The 22,193-nt window shown below is 51.1% G+C and overlaps 2 protein-coding genes across 10 annotated transcripts in view; one reads left to right on the plus strand and one right to left on the minus strand.

Annotated features, from left to right (window-relative positions):
* Positions 1 to 18,498, minus strand: part of NF2 (neurofibromin 2) — a 41,275-nt gene extending 22,777 nt beyond the window's left edge. For 5 of the 7 annotated variants that reach the window (XM_021412445.1, XM_021412448.1, XM_021412444.1 and 2 more), the window contains exons 1-8: positions 18,284 to 18,498; positions 9,981 to 10,106; positions 8,973 to 9,095; positions 6,805 to 6,888; positions 2,463 to 2,531; positions 1,893 to 1,975; positions 1,093 to 1,168; positions 646 to 780 (exon numbers count right to left, since the gene is read on the minus strand). In XM_021412445.1, coding sequence (XP_021268120.1) covers positions 646 to 780; positions 1,093 to 1,168; positions 1,893 to 1,975; positions 2,463 to 2,531; positions 6,805 to 6,888; positions 8,973 to 9,095; positions 9,981 to 10,106; positions 18,284 to 18,397 — 810 coding nt within the window. In that variant the 5' untranslated portion in view covers positions 18,398 to 18,498. The other 2 variants (XM_021412450.1, XM_021412449.1) reach the window with 2 other exon arrangements.
* LOC110406234 (pleckstrin homology domain-containing family A member 4-like) lies at positions 18,634 to 22,165 on the plus strand. Of its 3 annotated transcripts, XM_021412452.1 has the most exons (5): positions 18,634 to 18,974; positions 20,611 to 20,715; positions 21,113 to 21,185; positions 21,365 to 21,462; positions 21,626 to 22,165. In XM_021412452.1, the coding sequence occupies exons 1-5, from the start codon at positions 18,663 to 18,665 to the stop codon at positions 21,731 to 21,733; spliced, it is 696 nt and encodes a 231-aa protein (XP_021268127.1). In that variant the 5' UTR covers positions 18,634 to 18,662; the 3' UTR covers positions 21,734 to 22,165. The 3 variants fall into 3 exon arrangements, with proteins under 3 accessions (XP_021268127.1, XP_021268128.1, XP_021268129.1); XM_021412453.1 differs by lacking the exon at positions 21,365 to 21,462 and having other exon boundaries at positions 21,626 to 21,719; XM_021412454.1 differs by having other exon boundaries at positions 18,857 to 20,715.

Here is a 22,193-nt window from a genome sequence, read left to right on the forward strand (position 1 = left end):
AAGCACTTTAATTAACAAGTTAATTTTCTTCCTTACCATGAAGGCGGTTGGTTTTCTTTGAGCAGCTCTCATGGACGAAGAGAACTGAGCAGATCAGTTTCTCCTCCACAGACAATTTTATTGCTGTTCTCAAATGGGTTTGGCAGCCAACAACTCTAAAGATTTGTATTTACGCTCTGGATTTAATAAATATTTATCTTACGGTGAGCTTAAATTTTTCAGCCTCCTAAAAAGACTCCAGCTGTTACGCCAAGCCCAGCAGCCTGGGAATTCAAGATGATGTAACAGTATGTCAAGATGCAAGAGCTCTTCTCACCAGGAACACCTCTCACCACATCTCATAATTCAAGAGATACACGATTCACGATACAGCAAAAAACGATTTAAACTCCTGATCTTCAACATTTGGGCTAAACACATCAATAGCAATTTTGTTTGTGGAAAAAAATACCTAGTGGGTTTGAAGGTACTCTGAAAACAAACCAGCCGATTTCTTGTTTGTCCACTCCTGGAAAGTCTCAGCTGCTTTCAACTAAGCTGGTCATAGCCAGCACAGCAGATAGAAGAGCTAAGAGAAGTCATTTTAAATTGTAATTGTGCTCTTACTGGCACTGCTCTTGGAAAAGAGGAGAGATGGATCCATACCTCTTTATCACTGTAGGAGATATTCCGGATCTCATTCCACGGGAAGGAGATTTTAGGGGTCAATCTGTTGTCTGGGTCATAAATGTGAAGACCCAAGGCATCGACTCCAAGGAGCAGTTCAGTACCCTTTTTATTCTAAGGGAGGAAAGAAAAGAGCAGAAAACCCTTTTATTCAACTCAAGGACAACCTGACACGAACCAAGCCTTTGTCAGCTTTGCGAACCAGCCCTGAGCAGTGACCCACCAGCACCGTATATTGAATGGGCTCCTGCCTCCTAGGCAGCAAAGCACACCATGACGGTGACTCCCATTAATGCTCCACAGCCACGTCCCACGTGTACTGCCTCTTGCTGTCTCTACTCGTGCAATCTCACAGCAACACAGACCAACATGAGAGCTACCCCAGCAAAGAACTCTGCAATCCTTGAAAGCACAACCTACACTCACCCTAATTGCAAAATAGTTCACTCCATACATCTCCAAGTCCTGAGCTATCTTCAAATACTCCATTTCTGCTTCATCTCTGTCAGACAAAAAAAAAAAAAAGAACGCCAGAGTTACAGACATTCGGTAGGATCAGAGACAGTGAGATGGCTGCACTTTCCGATCCTAAGCACACACAATGCTTTAAAACCTTGACAGTCTCTATCACACGGGTCAGGTTTGTCTTTGCTAGCAGGATCAATACGGTCCTACAGCAAATCCCAGTCTGCAGCTTGCCAGCATCTTAATGGCTGCTGATGCCCGCCCGGAGAGACACAGCATTTCAAGCAATGCTTTGTTCCTCTCCCAATCCCTTATGCATAAAGGGAAGAATCTTCAGCTGGGAGGCCTGTGCATCAGATCTATCTTACTTTAGGAATATCTGCCACAAAGAGCGTTTTACCACACGAGCAGTGATACACCTCACCAGACTGACTTTCTGCCCGGGAATCTCTATTTCTTTTCCTTGCCTAGTGAGCCCCTAGATCCCCTGGGCAGGTAGGGCCTCTGTGCCCCTTTGCAGGTGCTCCCATCCTGAGCACGAGTCCCAAGTTCACCCCATCAGTGACCAGTGGGAAGCAGGACAGAGCCACAGGAATCAAAGAAAGTTCTTTGCCCTTCATGAGTCTGTGACCCAAGCTTGCTGGGATTAACCCTGCTGTGAGCAGAGCTCATCCACCGTCTGCCTAAGGTCCCAAAACCCTTGCAGCTCTTCAAGTGAGGGGACTGACCCTGAGCCACAGGCCACTCCAGCACACACTCACCTTGCTCTGCCTCGGTGCTCTGCATACCAGGCTGTAATCCTCTCCTCCCACATCTCTGGAGTCATCTGGTACAGGTTTATTACCTGAGACACACAAGGAGACAGAGATCCGGGTCACACTGCTACTTGCCATATTTTCCCAAGCCAACAAACAGGCCAGAAATGCCCAAGCTTCCAGCAAAATCCCCAGGCATCACAGCTGATCTCAGCCAGGCTCCTGCCTCCTCTCCCAGCAGTGCATGCTCAGCCCCACGCTCTGCGATATCGCAGTGCTCATTCAGCCCTCAAACAGGCACACTGTCTCCAGGCCACCAAGAAGAAACACAGACAGAATGAAAATGTGAAAACCACTGGAAAGAAAATAATTGCTTCTGTCTTTATTAAAATGTCAGAAAAAGTCTGAATCCTCCTCCCTCAGTACAACTCCTTGGGTTGTTTGCCTTGATAAGGAAATCCACCCTAGCCCAATCCCCTGCAGGCAGCCCCACAGAAACCCTTTCTGCAAAGGGCTTTGTAGCACAAGTGTTACCAAGTGTGGAAATCCACACTTCTGCTGGGGTGAGCTCCTTACCCGCTTTGGAAGCAACTCCTCCTGCGCCAGAAAGCCTCGCTTGTGGACATTGGGATCGTAGTCACCATACTGGAAAGAAGCAGAGACATCGTGCCCACTCCGCATTAACAACACAGGCAAACTGAACTCTTCACCTTACACATCCACTCCTTGTGGACACAGTAAACACAGACCACCTACATCCTTCAGCATCAGCCTGTTAGAGGTGAGAACATGTGCTCCTCGGTTAATGTAATAAACGGAGTTTCTTCACTATGTGATTGCTAATGGAAACTAACATCCTTGTTTCATTGGTGCAGCAAACAGAGCAGAATGCAGGACAAAACTTCCCACTGCCAGCTGGTGCCCACCATGCCCAAGAAACACTTCTTCCAGCATCAGGAGAGACTCCCTCTGCTTGAGTCCCTGCCTTCCCACCAGCAGTGGCATGGGGATACAACACGTGGACAAGGACCTGTCCCCAGATCATGATTGATCCCAGTAACTCAGCTGGGGCAGACAGCCTTTTCTCAGTTGCTGTTCACTATTAAATATTTAAATAATAACAACAACAATAATTACAGGAATTTGACAGACGGCTGCAGGCTCCCCTCGGGCAGGCGTGGACTTTTCTGCCAGAGAGACCATTGCTCAACTGGGTCATGGAATCCAAATCAGATTTGTTAAGTGCATCCAGTAATGACTAGTATTTGTTTAGATGTACATCCTTCTGAGCAGCATATAAAACGACTGAGAAATGAAACTGCTTATTAACAGATTCAAAAGCCGAGTGTCCCTGCAGCGCATGTGAAAATGAATTTATCTCCTGTACAGCATAAGAGGGTAGGAAACAGCCAGCAAGCAGCACCTCAAATAACCTCGCAAGTTGAAGCGAATGGGATGATGGATGTGAGGCACGTACAGGAAATGCTGCGATTTTCATTCACCTGGCAAGCAGGACTTCTGCAGTGACATTAGGCGATTACACAAGGCACGGCAACGTTCCCTTCAGTCACGCATTCTGCAAGGGAAGCAGCCCTTCCCTCCTGGCTTTTCTGTAGCTCTTCGGCTCAGAAAGCACAAAATGGTGACCATTTTTAAAGCAAGACCAAGACAGGTGGTGCTCATACAGGCAGGAAGCTTTCCACGGCAGCCTCCTTTCAATGGCAGAACCACCACGCCGTGCACCAAAACCAGAGCTCAGGATCACAAGGCTACACAGACCCCCCCCGCAGCAGCCCAGCAAGCGACACTTCATCCACAACAAGCAGGGATTAAAGACACAAATATTGATTTAGAGCCAATGCAGACGTGAAGGAAGCATGCAACAACCAACGCCGACTCAGACTTCAATTAATACAACACAAACACTGTGGGTTCCATCCAGCAGGGTGCTGAGCGGTGGCAACTGCCTGCGTCCCAAGGTCTGCAGGGGCTTGGAGCTTCTCAACAGCAGCGCATTGCAGGCACACATCTCTTGAACCCAAGTCAAAAGGGAACGGCAAAAAAAAACATGGGACTAGCAGGGGAAACAACTCCAATAACCTTGGAGAGGCAGAAAATAAATCTAGGTGATGAAAATAATAGCAAACAGGATTAACACGAGTATTTTTTTTGGTTGTGATCCGCCGTAGAGATCCAAGACTTAGTATGGATTATGTGATTTTCACATGGTGAAAAATATTGCCACGTCCCAAAGGAATATTTGTACTGAGAGGGAGTCTGGATGAGGACATTAATTATTCACAACTGAAAAATCAACAAATGGCTTAAATATTGCACTGTGTGTTGGCTCAAATGATTCGGCAAACGCACTTATAAAGACCTTTCCAATTAAATAATTACTGCAAAACTGTCACAGAATCCTAACTCCTGTTAATTGTATGACACGATTAAAGATTCACGGTCACACGCAGAAGTTGCCTTCACATCACTCATACGCCTGGCTTTTACTGTCCTGTATAAACACAGGCATACTCAGCTGCGACCCATTAGCGCTGATTATTGTTTGTTTGGGGAAAAAAAAAACAAAAGCAAAAGACCCTGTTGCTAACACTGAAGTGCTTCAAGACCTGAAGTGCTGCGAGCAGCAGGGCAGCGATTTGCATTTGAGGGGCAAGGAATGGAAAAACCTCTTGGATGTTCCCATTTTCTGCAGGGATGTGTTATTCGATAGCTCCCGAGTCTTTCCCTGCTATTTAAAACCTGAACCATCTCCAATATTTGAAAGCGGTGTGGGTGGTTTGAATGCAGAGCTAGAGGGGAAAACACAGAGTAATTCCCCAAACGAACGCAACGATATAGAAATAAACAAGCTTTTAATTTTATGACCCGCATGCTTGCTTTGTTATTTCAGGTGGGTGGTTCAACAACAGTACAAACAAACCTAGCTGTCAATCAAATGGCTTCATCAGATGCAACCACACCAACACCGTGTCAGGCTGTTATGCCCCTCGTCATGCAAATGAGCACGTTATTAGAGAAATTACTGAGCTCAGTGGCTGCTTTCTTGTCCAGAAAGGATATCATTACACTATTTAACTGGAAGGAGGTGACCTGCAACATCTTTCTTCCCAGCTCCGTGCTGAGGATGTGCTTTCCACTCCCACCTTTCCTGAAAAAGAGCAGAAGGGGAAGCTCTGCCTGGACCTGGTTATAAAAGGAGCAGCAAGGAAAAGCCATGTCCAAAGCAGACACAAAAGGCGCATTAGCTCAGATAAGAAAAGGCACTCCTCTGCCATCTTCTCACAGCCCCTGAAGAATCAAGTTCTGCAAGACTAGGAGACCTGCTCCAATGCCAGCTGATCTCCAGACAGTCGCCCATGGAGCATGTCAGGTGTGCTGCTGAGCACAAGGTCAGGAGCCAAGTTGGGAGAGCAGACACCGGACAGTACGACGATCCTGCACCAAACTCCACGCTGCTCCTGATCATGCCAGCAGCCAAGGCCAAGAGTTTATAGCAAAAAAGTTAATAATAGTATTTTACCCAACGGTATGTTCCTTTGGGCAGTGGGAAGTGGCATCCCCTTTGCACCCTCAGCTCAGCAGGTCACATGAGACAGAGCCAAGTGAGTGTTTACTCATGCACTCTAATGAGAGCAATGGGTGTTTCACACAAACAAGCATTGGTAAAAGCAACTCTTTTCCCTGGCTGATGAGTCTCTCTAACAAAACAGATTTTCATCAATATTCTGGCGGTGAGGAGAAAACACCTTTTTCTAGCAAATCCAAACATTTGTCATCAAACAACGCTGCTGCACGTCACCCGCTGCTGGATTCAGACAACCAGGGCATGGATTGAAGGGTTATGAGGAACGTTATCGTGCAACCTGGAAAAAGCCACCGCTGAGGACAGGTCTCCTTCAAACAACTGCTTCCACCCAGCCTGGACGGAGCCCTCCTCCGGCAACAGAAACAAATCCCACTCCTGCACTGTGAGCCACACAGATCTCACAGGTGTCACAGAGCACAGCTACCCTGCCTCTCCCCAAAGGCCCCTCAGGGCACAGACATTTGGCCTACGGTTCTGCAGGCCAAAACCCCTCCCTGAAGAGCATCCAGAAAATCACTGACTACGACCACAAAGACGTGGCAATAATGCGGGCGGGCTGCGATAGGACTCCAGCAACTGCTCTTCCTTTCCAGTGACATTATCTTTACACAGGAGCTGGAGATTAGCTAGAAAATTCAATTCAGCAGCAGTACATGTTATGTTACAGGATAAACGACCCATCTCCAGCAAAATGTCCCCACCTCTGAACCTGTGGCTGCTCCCTCTATCACAGGAGTCCCCATGCTGCTAGCTATCCAAGGCTGTTCCAGGCCTGGAAAACAGTGCTCTTCAGAATAAGTCCTTGGCAAAAACCATGATCAAACCTCTGACAAAGGGACAAGTCAGAAAGGTCTCTAACACTGCAACAACACTGATGAGGCAAGCTGCAGCACTCAAAACAAAGCAGTTATCATAAGGGCAAGTATTCCAGGGAAGCAGTGGAGTTGCCAGTCTCACAGCTGGTTTGCTACTGCCTACAACAGCAAGAGCAGGGAGGAGATCCAAAAATGCACAGGCTCCAGGAATTCAACTGCTCCAGTAGTAACCCATACTCAAGCAGGCATTCCAGCTCCCAGGCTGAGTGCTTGCTGAAGAATCTTGGAAAGAGAAAATAAAAATGCATCCAATGTCCAAAGGCAGCCAGAAATAAGCAGCACGGAGAAGACAATGTTGCTAGCATAGTCCCAACACTTTTGAATTTTTAACAACTTTCCTTGCCTCGGGAAGTGGGTATATCACAAAGCACCTGGCTTCCCAGGAACAATGCTAAGCCAGCATCACTTTGGCCTTGGAAAATCCCTCTGTGCCTACCTTGGCTTGGACTGCATAAGAGGCCAGCAGGACAGAAGCTTCAGGAGGACAGTAGATCTTCTCATCCAAAATCTGCTTCTTTACCTGCACACAGCAATAAAGGACACATAACACATGTTTAGCGAAGCAGTGCAAAGCATGACAGTCACAGCAGATGGCTGCAGTTTGTTTTAACTAGGGCTGTCAACCACACAGTTAACAACTTTCCTAACACTAGCTCCTATTCAGGCCCAGGAAGTCTCTGGCTTTCACAAGCCACCTTTTGGAGACAGGTTTGCGAGAAGAACCAAATTTATACTGGGAAAGTGACAGAACCTGTACCTCACTGTGAAAGGCAAGGGGGGAAAAAAGCCTTGCATGTAAACATGGAGATAAAACCTCCTAAGGCATAAGCCATAGATTGATGTGACTATATATAACACTAAATTAAAAAAAAAAAAAGTGTCGTAGCTGAGTCTCCGAGCACACAAAGGTTTTGCTCTGGGACACCCACACCTTGCTAGGAGTAGGTGCTCACCTGTGCTTGAGGCTAATTCCCTCCAATCCCCACCAACAGGGAGCAGAGCTGCAGGTCACCTCTGTGGCAGCGCTTTTAGCAGCAGGCAACTCCTGCGCACACTCCCAGGAGAGCCAGCTTGCAGTTCCCAAAAGCTGCTGCTTTATGTTTCCTGGCTTCTGCGCATTAAAAAATTAAACCTGTCATGTTCGATATTTTACGTTCTTGCCCACTTAATTTTTCTGAAAAAAAAAGTACTATTTCCCTAAAATGGACTGTCACAGAGATACAGTAATATTTGAATTTATAGCACGTTTTGCACCCTCAAAGTCAGTTACAACTTAATCACAGAAGAGATTCTCCTGCATTAAGGTGAACAGGGGAGCTTGCAAGCTTATGCGTGTTCCTGTTTCTTATACACATTACTGGAGCATAGGCTCCTCTCATATCATTAAAATCCTAGCAGAAAAGTCACGGTCTGCATTTATAAAATACAGCTTTAACTGCTTTTCCTCTCTGATTCTCTTTTTCAAAGCTGCCAAAAGCATTTTGCCTTATCAGGCCTAAAACCCATGGCAAATTGGACACTTAGAAACTGCCCTAAGGAGACACTAGAGCACAAGACAGACTTTGGAAATGAACAGCAATATTTTGCATTTAAACTCCTTTAGCTCTGAAGAACAAAGACAAACTTTGGAACTGGGAGGAGCATCAGTGAGCTAGCAAGCTCACTTTTATATCCGTTGTAAAGGGCAGAGTACATTGAAATCTAAAGCAATGCAGCCAAATCCAGATTGCCCCTACTTTGGTGCAAAGCAACTTCAACAGCCAAGGAGCAGCTACAGCATCCTAACGAGTGCCCAGAGATCTGACCAGGATTGTTCTCCAGCCTGGAACACTCCTGCCTTCTGTTTCTTTTTATAGTAAATAGTTTCAGAAAATTGATCTTGTCTGAAAGAGAAAGCTGCTGTGATAGAAGTGCTTCATTACCAGTCACACAGCACAGTTACAACATCAGCTGAACTGATTTCTCAGGACACGATGTTTGGTAGAGTACTTTAAGTAAGAAGTTACTGGCGCAAGCAGGACAGCTAGGTTTCCCCTTCTCCTCTGCTTTTGCCATCAGCTTATGACAGAGCTGTGCTTCTGGGATTTTCTTCTGCTCCAGTTATCTGAAGGCTGATTTGTGAAGAGGTGAACCTTGTTGTTCAGCCTGTACATGAAACAGGTTGGCTGCATTCTGCGCTTCAGGATGAAATTCCCTCGCTTCCCACAACAACACTATCACTTATAAAGGCAATTGTCGTCTCTCAGCACAATTGATATCGACACCCTGCAGAGAGCCAGACTCCAAGGCTGCAAGTGTCATTCATGCCCGCATCTGACAGATTCATTTTCCTTAACTACCACACACTAATATTATAAATCACCTAATCATTCCTGATAGCCTGTTTGCAAGTCTGGGCACCTGGGACTGCTTCATCCATCTCTGACCTATTTTAGGACACTCCTGTAGTTGAAGACAACTGCATTCAGAGGAGTGTGAATGTAATGACAAGAAGCCACGCTTTGCTGACCAGCTTCCTCAGTCCCTGAAACCTTCCTGCACTTCTGCTCATCCTGGCTCCTTCCTCCCTCACGTTGGAAAACAGTGTACTTACAAGGCTCCTACCTGCAGGAAGAACAAGTGCTGTGTGATTTCCTGGACCAGCTCCTCCTCTGCATTCTCAGGATAAAATTTGGCTAGGAAGTGAAAGGTGACAGGCTCCTCTGTTGGCACATCATGATCCAGAACCTGGGGAATAGAAGAGCAGTTCAACTACTCCTCCTAGCTTTTTCAGTGCCTCATCTCTAGGAGCCACACTGTTCCCTTCTGTTAAGATCAGCACAGCTTTTGTCAAGCATCTTAGACACCCAGAAGGGATGAAACAACCTAAGCAGTTCAGAAAACAGAGTTGGGAAAACAAACAAACATTTCTGACAATCAGAGCTATGCAAGAAAACAAACAGCATGCAAAATGAGACAGCAAAGGTTGATCTTGATCTGCTGTGTACATAATGCCTCTTCCCAACCTCTCTCAACAATGTTAGATGCCGCTACGCCACCACCAAACTTTATGGTTGTCTCCCTGCAGTGCCTCTCTCTGTATTTCAGACTTGCTCTCTGACACCTTGCTATTATGCTGGCACTGTCTGGTTCAGATTCATGTTAGCTTAAAACTTTGGCATGACACTGAGACCTCCTTTAGTAACAATTACTGCCTGGTTTTAGTGCAGCATCATTTGGATGCAAACAGAGCCACATCCATCACTTCTCTAACCAAGTGCTCAGCAACCCAGAGGCTCAGGTACCTGGGAAGCATTCCATCTCTTATCTCCATCTCCTTTTCACTCCTCAGTTTTATCTCCTCCTTTGCTTTTGCACATCTCAACAACAAAGGAAGCCAAGGTCCAACCTCTCACTTTCCTGCTAAAGGGTTTGTCATTCGGGGGCATAGAAGAGAGACTAAAAGCAGCCACTACTAGGTTTTTCTTACATTACAGATCTCCTGAAGTCCAGCATCTCAGGGGTTGGATCAAGATGATCTTTAAAGGTCCCTTCCAACCTAACCTACTCTATGATTCTATACCTCCTCCTCTGCCATCCTATATGAACTCTCAAGAGAAATTTGCTTCCAACCTTCTTGTCCATTTTGAGCCAAGCCACCGTGTCCTTGATAGTGTACTGCAGGCCGAAGAACCAGGTTTCTCGGAGTCCTAGTGTTCTGCATACTAGGTCAAACAAGTCCTTCCCTTTCCACTTCACCTGTAGGAAAAGGAACGAGAAGCTAGGTTGTGAAGATGGACTTGAAGATGTTGTTTCCATTCAACCAAATCCATTCTTTTTTCCACCTCACAGTGTATTCCTCACAGGGAAACTGGAACATCGGGCCCACCCAAACGACACTGTGAGGTTCCACTGTTTCTTCCTCTAGCAATCCACCAGAAGTCAGAGGATGTGAAGGGCCCATTGCGGATCCTTTTGAACCACGCACCGCTATGAGCAGCTCATTTTCAGCATGAAAAAAAAAAAAGAAAATGTCTATGTATTTTAATTGCCCTTTGGTAGCTCTAATGTGTGTGCCTACAGCCCCAGGAATCCCTGCCCAACCTGCAGTACCAGCAGCTCTGGCAGACCAGGGCACATTACACTCCTGAAAACCAGAACCAAGACAACTGATGCATCCACTGCATGCATCCACAGCGAGCAGCTCTGTGCAGGCTAACAGGAAGGAGAGCTCAGAAGAACTACACTGAACTCAGCAGTTCTCTCTGAGCACGTTTTGATCGAGTCAAGCTGCGCTTTGCACTGAGAATGTGACAAAAGCAGCCAGGGAGCAGAGAAAGTTGTCGTGCTCAAAGAGCGTGTCCTTCCAACAATCTTGCCGCTGCGACTATGCCATTGCTGAAGTTTGTTCATAAAACCAGAAGGCATTGGGAGGCAGAAAGGTGAAGAGCGACATAAAACAGATGAATCTAATGTGCCAGAGCCACTTTGGTCTTCCATCTGCGCGGCGGAAACAATCGCTGGACTGAGACATATGGCCATTACTCCAAAGCCCTAGGGCAAAAGGATCTCGGCACATTCTCTTGTCACTACAACTCAATCTTGGTGCCACCTGGACAGCATCAATATTAATGCTCGGGCACGGCACGCGCCGCTGACGCGGGGACGATCACCGCTCCCGCTGTCACCCACCGCCGCCTTGTGGGCAAAGTGGTTGAGGACAGGCTGATTCCTACTTTGCTGCTGTCATTAAACGAGCACATCGCTATTTTTGCCCCCCGCAGGGTACATACGTGCACACCGACGTCCCGGAATAGAAGAAAGCCACGGCTACCCTCCAAAAAGCAGCAGCCCAGGGTGGCTCGCCACGGCCTCTCTGCAATTCCTATCAGGCGCAGTCAACACCTCGAGGTCAAAAGCACCAGGAGGAGCAAGTTCTGCAGCGCTGTAATTATAAAACCCTGATTTCACACGTTGAGCTAGCCTCCGGTCCCCACGATGAGCTCCGACTCGGCACAGGATGCTTCAGATTGCACATCTCCTCCTGACTATTATTTTAAGAGGGAGGTTAATTTGAGGTTTCAGACAAAACAGAGCGAGACGCATTTATTCCGTACCATTTCCATACGCATATGGAATCACTCCGCCATCAAAGGGCTATTTCCTAACTGGAATTCAACTGCTCTGCATAATGCATTGTCATTGGGCTTTTTATTATTTCCAACCCCCCCCTTTTTTGCAAAGGCCATCTTTCAGCCTGTTGCTTCCCAGTGCCTGCACCCCAGCCCGCCCTTCGTGCCCCCACATTCTGTGCCCCCCCCCAAGGACCTCACCAGGCTGCTGCTCCTCACCCCAGCTACCCGGGTTACAGCAAGCACTCTGCACATCCCTCCTGCAATTTTCGTTTGCTTGCAGGAACGATCGAAGCAACTGTTTCTGCCGTCGGGTTTTACACTGCTGCTCTGTCACTGCACGTGTATGTTAAGGCAGGAACACATATTTAATATTCCTGCCCGCACAGCGCTGAAGGCTCAGGCCGTAACATCGCACATCGTCCCCGACCGCGCTGAATTACCTCCATTAAATACAGAAATGGAACAGCGGCCACCTTCATTGCAACGTACACGATTTCCTTCCACACCTCGGTACTTAAAATAATGATCCGCATTCAAGTGGCATCTTTGGACAGCTGAACTCCAACTGTTTTACAGACATGGAAGACCTTAGCTCTGTACCCATATTTGATAGGCCTCGTATCATTAACTGCCACATTTCCTGGCCATAAAACACAATAAAGGCCCCCAGGGGCACCGGGAGATAAAGAGAGCTGATGCCAGGGGCTGAGCAGATGAGCCAGCAATGAGCCTGCAGCCCGGCAGTTCCACATCCCGCCCTCTGCCCATCACACCACTCCCCTGCTCCATACACATGAAGTACAAGGACAATTTTGCAAGTTGTCAGGAGGTCGTGAGAGCAAAACGAAAAGGCTTAGAGCAGAACAATCCCCTCAGCCATATGCTCCAGCAGTTGGCACGACGCTGTAACAAAGCTCAGCCTCCCGACCAAAAGCTCCATCACAACAACCCTAATCCTGCACAGCCAGGCAGCTCTGCACGACCCGCAGAGGGGAGCAGGACGTGGCTGCAGATGTCACCTCTCACACTTGTGGCTGTGCATCCTCCCACCAGCTTGATTCCAGCGCAACCTGCCAGAGACATTCCACAACTCGTGGAGGAATACGCGGAGGAATTGCTTTATGAACGCAGCGAGCGCTGCGAGGCCGTTATTTTGCGGAGCTGGAATTTATGTTCTTTACTAAGTACAGAGTGCTTGCAATTTATCAGCAGAGCGTTTTAAGTAAACAGCACTAAGCACTTACAACCCAGCAGCCGGGTGCTAGAATGGAGCACTTCCACTATGGGTTATTGGCATCATCTTTTTCTCCGGCGGAGACGTCGCATTTGGCATCTATTAACAGGGTTTGCATTATTTATTAAACTGCACCAAGAGTAATTTCCAACCGACAGGCAACTGGGCGAATTATTTCAGTGCAGACCCTTTCCATCAACGTTCAGAGCTGCTCCTTAGCTCCCAAGCCCGTCCCCCAGTGGCACAAACAAGCGGCAGGGTTACCTGATCCCCCTGGCAAGGGCTGACAACGGGGAGGCCAAGAGCTAGAAACAAACACGCACCGAGGCACGAGAGGTGCAGCCGCCCTGCACAAGGAGAGCTGAGGGGTTTATGGAGAAAAGTGGTGCCCAAACTCTGCTGATGCTTCACTTCCAGTGATGTCCCACTGAATTTACTTTAGCTACATGGAAAAGAGAAAAAAAGAATGGTTTTAAATCCCTTAGGATTTCACAGGAGGAAGGAGAGGAACGAAGACATGCCCGATACCCACGGGGCAGAACCCGGTTCAAGGCAGCCTCATCTCCCTTCCCTCACAAACACAGACCAGAACCTCAGCTATGAAAAACGCACAGCAGCGGCTTTTCACCTCAGCAGATCAATTTTATTCAGTGCCAGTATTCATTCTGTGCTAGACATGAGACAGGAGCCCAGGGTCCCTGTTCTGACGACCTGACAGCGCGCACAGCAAGCAGAGGAGGGGCCAAGCCCCGGGAAGCAGCGCTCAGGTTCTACAGGGAGATCTTTCCACTCGGGGGACCCTGTGGGAGAAGCAAGCTTTTAGCAGAACCAGCACCCCTGCCCTGAAACAAGGGGGGAGATCACAGAATGGAGACGTGGGGCCATGCTCTGGGGCCGTGCTCTGCTCTGCCCCACTGGGCACCTGAGCACACACACAGGCAGGAGGAGCTGTCCCTCGTCCCCCAGGAGATGACCAAACAGAACCCCACAGCAGCTAACACCTCAAAGCAGGGTAACTTTGAGGCTGTGTGTTTCCCCTTCTGGGCCCTACATGGTAACAGGAGTGCCCCAGACAACCATTTATTTGGATTTAATGCCCATTTGGAGCAAGCAGGGAATCAAATATTCAATATTCCTCCATTTCTTTAAATAAACAGATGTCAAATACTTTCAATTGCCACTTACTGAGCCACAAGACAGGGCCATAAAAGTTATTTTTATTTACTAATGCTACACGACAACTCGATAATGAGCTTTTAATTAAAATCTATTTCTGTTAACCACCGAGGAGGCCAAAAACCCACCCAGGCATAACAACGCAGATGGTGCAGCCAAGCACAGTGCTTGCTGTCTGCCCGAGACAGAGACAGGGCTGGGTGCAGGGGAAAAAAGGCTGCTGCAGCTCTTCCAGCTGGCGAGGGAGGGGAAGGGGAAAACAACCAACAGCACCCAAGGCTGAGGGAGTGAGGACTGATAGAGTTCTTGGACCAATGGTAGAAGGAACTGGATAACACGGAGCTCAAGAGCAGGCTGAGAAGAGGTTGCAGTGGGACATGGGATCAGAGAGCATTTCAGACGCAGGGTGCGATCAGAAAGAAGTCAAGGAGGATCTGTGCTCATAATGTGCCTCATGTGACTTGCACACAGATCAAGAAAGGGAATGCAGAATTGAACAGCACCAAGCAAGACAGCTCTGAGAAATTCCCAAGTGACACGGTTGTAAATCAGCAGAATTGCTGCTTTTGCCATAAACCCCTCCAAGATTCAAGTCAAATGGGAAAACAGCTTCTACCTGCCACTTCTCATATTAAAGAAGGGATTGGGAGCCACCAAGCAGCAAAAACGCGTGAGCATTCACAGAGAACCGACACAGGACGAGGGCAGATGGGTGCACAAAGGAACCAGAACATTGACTTGACAGCTGGCATCCCAGTAATTTACTGAAGATCATTTTGCAGCTGAGAGGGATTACTTCTCTCAGCTTTTTAAAATAGCTGTTACTGCCCACAGATTCATCTTTTCCAGCTAGCTTTCTGCCTGCTTGCAGAAGCTTAGCAGCATCAAGAGGTCACTGTCCCTACTGTCCAAGAAGCTGGTGAATATTTACCAAGGGATGAGGAAACCCGTGTAAAACCTTTCCCAAGCATTTTGCAGAGCAGACAGAAACTTCATCCTTTGCTTCTTCCTCTGGCCTTTTTTATTTGGGCGCAGTGACTGGAGAGAGCTTAACTCTCTACCCTGATGCACTGCACAAGCTCTTACTCAAGAACTTATTTGGCCACAGATTTTCAACACCAGACCTTAGCTTGCCCCTGCTCCTAGGGATAAGCTTTTGCAGCACAGCTATGTAACCCCCCCTACAAACTTCAATAGAGAGACTAACACTTGGCTGCATGCTGCTAAAATAGTTTCTTCTACTTACATGAGAACAGAAAAGTTTTACAACCAACCACAGCCAGCTGGCTTTGCAGCGAGTTGGGTACCAGGACTAAACACTCCCATGCAACCGAGGCTGTTTTCTGAGCAGAGAGGAACATTTGGGCAGTAACACAGTGCAAGTTTAGACCAAACATACGAGTGCCTCATCTTACTGCTTCAATGCTTGTGCTTTCTCCAGGTTGGCTGTAAAGCTTTCCCATTCATTTCTGGCTAAGAGCTGCTGCTGTCCAAGGATTAAGCTGGGAGGCAAATGCTACTTGGTCCCACAATGACTCCTACAAAAGCTTCAAGATCACAGGCACTATGGAAAAGGATAAAGAGAAAACATCCTTCCAAGAAGGTGCTGAGGCTCCAAAGCTGGAGAGCCAGTCACCTAGCTGCCACCACCACAGGAGCAAACCGAAACAAGGACTGGTGGATTCTTCTATCAGCCACGCAGCGTGGTTCCTGGAGAAAAAAGACCTCGTGCATCAGAGTGCCTGACACCAATCCAACACCAGCAGCTTCAACACCACTGTAATCCTGCAGCAGGAACAGAATGAAAAGAGCCCCACAGGAACCTAGTAATACCGTGGGGTAAAGATATCGTGCAAGAGAAGTGAGTAACCCGATGATCTCATGAAGAGGCACCACCAGGATTACCTTACCTTTGCCACATGCACTAGCCTAATTTGGGTCAGGGCCATCGCCAGGAACGGCAGCAAGTTGCACCACTAGGGTGGCAATTAGAGGAAGCCATTGGCCACCTGGTGCCCTGGCACCACAATGCAGGCAGCAAACCAGCAGCACCACAGGCACCACACCCTCCAGTCCCCGCCTCGCACTTAAGCTTCCCAAGTCATTACTCGGGCTGTGTATGGCACACGGTGGTGTTCATTGACCCAGTGTATTTTTCAGTTGATTTTCTCTCATGCTGCTCTCCAAGCACAGAAATCTGAGTGCAGGAGCTATGTGGCAGTGCTCAGGAAGATGGGGTAGCCAGCAAGCAGCTTAGCACAGGGATTTCAATAGCTATGCAAATGTCTGTCCTTGCTCAAGATGCTATCAATTAATTAGGCACCATGCTCACACAGCTCTAATGGAAGTAACACAAAAAGGGAGACGTGGACTTTGTGCCTTTAAGATTTCCCTGAACAAATTACAAGCCTTTGAAGTGAGGCCCCAACTGTGATTATTAAGCTTCATCACGGTGTTAGAAAGATTAAGACTTCATTTCTAGGAATTATTTCAGATTTAGTCTCAATTTAGAGACATTATTCACAGAGTCAACAGATGCAGAGCAGGTTTAATCTCCTGCAATACCCAGCCGGGAATTCCGACAGGGCAGACTGAAAAATGAACAAGGAAAAGGTGGCACTGACACAGTTACAGACACATGGGTTAGCTCAGAATAAGAGGGGCTGCCACGACCGGAGGTGGCAGCAGAACCAGGGCTGCACACAGTCTCACACACGCTCCTCCGGTGCCAGGTGGGAATTTACAGCCCGAGTCTCTTGTGTCACACCCAGCCAGTTGTTATCAGACCTCACATGGTGCTGACAACACCTCACCACCCTCCGTCACCTCTGTCCTGCGCAGTGTAACTCGGGAAAACACACAACGTGCCTCAAGAGCTCTGCAATAAAGTTAAAAAAGAGTCAGAAAGATTAATCCCGCACAGAAAGGCTGCCCCAGCAGAGCTTGATTGCTCACCCACATGCATTTGCTTGCACCGTGATCAGCACTGGTCAAGGAAGCCAGCAGTTAAGCTGGGCTAAGACCAGCAGGGCCCCAGACCACAAGCAGCACCAGCCTCCCCACAGCACCTCCCAGACTGCTCACCCTGCACAGATCCAGCTTCATCGGAATGAAAAGGGGCACAAGCACACAGGGTGAGGCTGAGAGGTACAGGAGGAAGCAGAGGTGAGAGACAGCTTTTTGTGATGGGGCAGGCACTGGTCTCTGTGTATGTGTCTTGGGTACAGCCAGCAAGCAAAGGAACCTTCCCCAGAGCTGTCACTACACAGAGGCGGCAGCAACGCAGCCAGGGAGCTCGAACAGCCACAACTGACCCACACAATGTGCCTCAGCAGCCCCCCAGCCTGATCCTTCCTTCCCCGCTGCTGGGAAGCACTTGCACTGGAGGACAGAGCCTGAGCTCCTGCACGTGTCCCCAGTGCTCCAGGGACGGATCAGAGATGTGAGCAGGGGCACACTGCTCGTGAGCCTCACTCTGAGCTCCCCCAGTGGCTGGGCAGCCTCCGCAGTGAGGTCTTTGGCTGGGGCCTCCCCAGTAGGCAGCTGAAGGTGCACAAGTTATATGTTCCAACCTGACTGGGAGCACTGGGCTGCCTCTTCATAAATGCCCTAATCCCAACATGAAACAACAAGTGGCCACAGCATGAAAGGAGAGTTACTGACTTCTCATCATGTTACTGTCAGCAGCCTACGAAAGTGTGAGAACGGAGCTGGGACACCTCAACCCTCATTGCAGGGTAACAGCGAGGAGCTGGAAGTACCAACGACTCCTTAATCCTTGGGAAAGGCACAGCGTGCCCCAGAGCTGACAACACATTTCAGCAGTGAGAAACGTTACAAGGACAAATACCCTTCTGCTTACAGGCACCGGAACTGCATCAAGACTTGGATCTGACTGAGTTTTTCTTTGTAACAGCTTTAAAGTGGGTAGAGATGGCTTTCAGTCTTTATGTACCCCATCCCTCCAGAGCATTCTGTGATCTGCAAACACAGCAACAAATGAGGCCCCTGGGGCCAGGCAGCCACAGCAAAGATGCCTGAGAGGCACTGAGGGCCCAAGCACAACAAACCTGACGTAAGAGACACGCACACACCAGAACACGACCTCAGTTACAATTCTGGGCAGGGGGACAGAGCTGGCCACGAGGGAATTCCCGCACCCCCGCGCTGAGGACGGCTCAGGCGAGCGCTGGGACGAACCCCGGGGGTTTAAGCCCTCGAGAACCCACCCCGCAGAGCCCCACAGCCCCCAGCTAGGCCCAGGCCGGGCCTGGCAGCCCCGGGACCCCGCGGCGGGGCCGGGCCCGGGGCGCTGGGGGACGCCCTGAGTGGGGGGAGCGAGGCCCGAGGCCCCGTTTCCATGGCGACGGGGCTTAGGCCGCAGCCGTCACCTCGCAGCTGAACTCCATCTCGGCGTCCATGGTGACGATGCGCACAGTGAAGGTCTTGGGCTGCTTCCGCTTGAGCGAGCTGAAGCTCATGCGGGACGCGATGGCCCCGGCCATGGCGTGGGAAGCGCTCAGCGCCGGGTGCCGCGCCGCGGGGGCAGCGCCATGGCGGCGGCAGCGGCTCCGAGCCGCGCCGAGCCCAGCCTCAGAGCGGCGTCTCGCTATTGGTTCCGAGCTCGGGTCGTCCCGCCCTCCGCCCCGCGGGTCGTGCCGCGTCGAGGCCAATCGGAAGCAGAGAGGGTCGCGCAGCGGCCTGTGATAGGGAGAGGGGAAGAGAGGGAGGTACGGATTGGGCGGAGCGGCCGCTCGTCAAGGAGAGGGAATGGGGGTAGACAAGAGGGCTTCCTGCCCACGCGTAGGTGGCGCGGATGTGGCGCCCCCTGGCGGCGGGAGGAGCGGGCACCACGCTGCCGTCGTGTTTGGGCGGAGGGCTGGGTCCGTCCCGCAGCCGCCCCGCCGTGGCTGTCCCCATCCTGCTGCTGCGGTGGCACTGCGGGGCCGTGGGGTGGGGGGCACTGCCCGGTCCTGGCCCCATTGCGGAAGGAGTTTCAGAGCCTTAACCCCATGGGGACACGCTGTGGGGACAGCAAGAGCGGGACGGCGCCAGGATAATGGGAATGGGACCAGTAGTGGGGTAACGGGAACAAATAGTGCTGGGGTAATGGGAATAGAACCAGCACTGGGATAAGGGGAACAGACAGTGCCGGGATAATGGGAACAGGCAGCACTGGGATAACAGGGCTGGGACAAGCACTAGGGTTACAAGACAGTGCTGGGATAATGGGACTGGGACAAGGACCAGGGCTATGGTACAGGACTGGGATTGGGACTGGAATAATGGGATAGGACTGGGAGCAGTGCTGGGACCAGGGCCAGCTCTGGGATGATGGGGTTGGGCTGGGACTGAGACTGGCACTGGATAACGGGATGGGACTGGAAGCAAAACCAGCTGCCATAGAGGTACTGGGGCTGAGGACAGGGAGCGACACTGGGTTAATGAGATGGGACAGGAATTGGGACTGGGACTGGCACTGGGCAATGGGATGGGACTGGGGCCAGCATGAGGATGATGGGACGAGGTCAGAACCAGCACTCGGATCGTGGGATGGGCACTGAGATCAGTGCTGGGGTAACAGGACAGGAATAGGGACCATCACTGGGATAATGCAATCGGGAGTGGGTCACAGAGATTAGCATGGGAATAACGGGACAGGACCAGAACCACAACTGGGATGGTGGGGTGGGAATGGGCATGCAGATCAGCACTGGGATAATGAAAGTAGGGTTGGAACCAGGACTGCTGTGGTGATAATGGTATGGGACAGTAACAGGATAACAGGAACCAGTACTGGGAAAATGGGATGAGGGCTGAGTCTGGCATGGGAATAACGGGGCTGGAATAAAAGGGTTGGGCCCCCTCCCAGGCCCCAGCTCAGCGCCACAGTGCCCCCGCACACCACAGAATGGGGCCTCTGTGCTGTGGGGCGGGTGAGGGCTGAATGGGACCATTCATGGTGCCCCCCCCTCCTCTCCAACCACCTCCACAGGGACCCTATGGCCGACGGCAACGCTGCAACCCCCTGGGGCCCTGGCGGCGGCATCCAAGTGGGCATGGGGGACTGGGGGAAATGGGGGGAGATATGGGGGGGTATGGAGGGTCTAGGGGGAGCTACAGAGGATATGGGGGTATGAGGGAACCAAGGGGACTGGAAGGTACGTGGGGAGGTTGGAGGGGGGGGCATAGTGGGTACTGAGGAAATTGAGGTATCCAGGAGGGGCATGGGGAGCTATGGGGGGATATAGTAGAGACCAAGGGGACCCAAGTTAGTAGAAGGCATATGGGGGATATGGGGGGCGCAAGGGGGGTTCAATGGGGCATGGGGAATTAAGGGAGGGTATGGGTGTCACATGGGGGCTGGGGTGGGGGGGCATGATGACCTATTGGGGATATGGGGGACCAAGGGAGTCTGGAAATCTATGAGATGGTATAAGGGTATACAGGGGGGCAGTGGGAGCATGGGGATCTACGGGGGAGTATAGGAGGATCCAGAGGAGCCATGGAGAGCTATGGAAAAAACTGGGGGCTGGGGGGCCATGGGGAGCTTTGTGGGAGCACCGGGGGGACCAGGGGGCATGAGGGACAAAGGGGAATGTGGAAGGGAGTGAAAGAGGACCCTGGGGAGTAGGGGGCCTTGGGGACAAGGCAGGGGGTCACAGGGCCATGAGGGGATCCCTCTGAGCCCCCATCCCTGGTGATGCCTTGTGCCCAGCCCTGCCGCCCTGTGCCGAGGGTCCACACCTTCGGAAAGGGGGAGCAGGCAATGCGAAGGGACCCCCGCATCCCCCCCACCATGCGGGGCTGGCTGCACAAGCAGGTAGGGCTGAGGGGAACAGTGGGACTCGGGGGGTGTGGGGTTGTGGGACCACAGGGGATTGGAGGGTGGGATCCAGGGGGACTATGGAGGTGGGGGTGCTGGGGGGAGGGTTGTGGGGTTTGGGGAATTAGAAGGGTTTGTGGGGGGTCAGTGGGTGCTGGAGGTTGGGGGTAGAGTCTGGCTTTTGGGGATTGATAATGGGGTTATGAAGTCTGAAGGGATCTGGGGGGTTAGGATGCTGAGGGGGTCTTATGGGTCTTGGAGATGTTTGGGAATGTTGGAGGGGTCTAGGGGGGTTGGAGATGCTGGTGGGTTATGGGGAATCCAAAGGATTTGTGGGGGTCTCAGGGGGCTCTGTGTTTGAGATGCTGTCTCAGCCCCTGTTTTACCTCCCCAGGACAGCTCGGGGCTGAGGCTCTGGAAGCGGCGCTGGTTTGTGCTGGTTGATCTCTGCCTCTATTACTACAGGGGTGAGGTGTGGGGCAGGGGACGGGCTTGTGGCAAGGGTTAGGGGCCTCTTAGGGCTCCCTGTGGCGGGGTCTGGGGGAACTCGGGGTGGTGAGTGGAACCCCTCCCAGTGGGACTGGGGCTCTGTAGGGTTTGGAGAGGTCCGTGGGGCTGCCCCCTCTGAATCCTCCCCTGCCCCCAGACAGCAGCGAGCAGCAGGTGCGGGGGGGGCTCCCCTTACCCGGCTACAGGATCCGCATCCTGGCCCCCACCACCGGCAGCCCTCGCTTCCTCTTCACGGTCAGTCCTGGGGGGGGATTCCCAAACAAGGGATCCTAACACCTGCCACTCTGCAGCAGAGGTTGGGGCCCCAAAGCCCAGCTCCTCATGTGGGTCTGGGGGTGCTGTGGCTGGATGAGGGCTGGGGGGGTCCAAGCCCATTGCTGGCTCATTGCTCCCCCAGGTTGAGCACCCTGGGATGCGGAGCTATGTGCTGGGGGCTGACAGCCCTGAGGAACTGGGGGCCTGGACATGCAGCTTGCGGCACTGTGCCTCGCCCCTGGGGGGGTGAGCACCAAACTGGGAGACACGGAGGGCTGGGGGTTGTGGGGGGGTCATGGGGAACATAGGGGCCATGTGGGGAAGATGGGGAACAATACAGAGGGGCTATAGGGGGCTATGGATGGTTATGGGTGGCTATGGGGCTCTATGGAAGGAGTTACAAGGAGTTCATGGGAGGGCTGTGGAGAAGTTGTGGGTGGACATGGGGAGGCTATGTAGGGGTCATGGAGGGCAGTGGGGGGATATGGAGTAGATATGGGGAGGCTACAGGAGGTCATGAGAGCCTATGGAAAGCCAAGGTGGGACTACGGGGGGGGGGGCGCTATGGAGCCACCATGTGGGGCTATGGGGGACAATTAGGAGTTGTGAGGCACAAAGTACGGGTTATAGAGAGTGATGGACGGAGGTGGGGGGCCATGGGGCTCCCATAGGCAGGGCTGGGGGCTATGAGGCCTTTAACCCCGCCCCCA

The sequence above is a fragment of the Numida meleagris genome, chromosome 14, assembly GCF_002078875.1.
Source record: "Numida meleagris isolate 19003 breed g44 Domestic line chromosome 14, NumMel1.0, whole genome shotgun sequence".
In the NCBI taxonomy this organism is placed as follows: Eukaryota; Metazoa; Chordata; class Aves; order Galliformes; family Numididae; genus Numida; species Numida meleagris.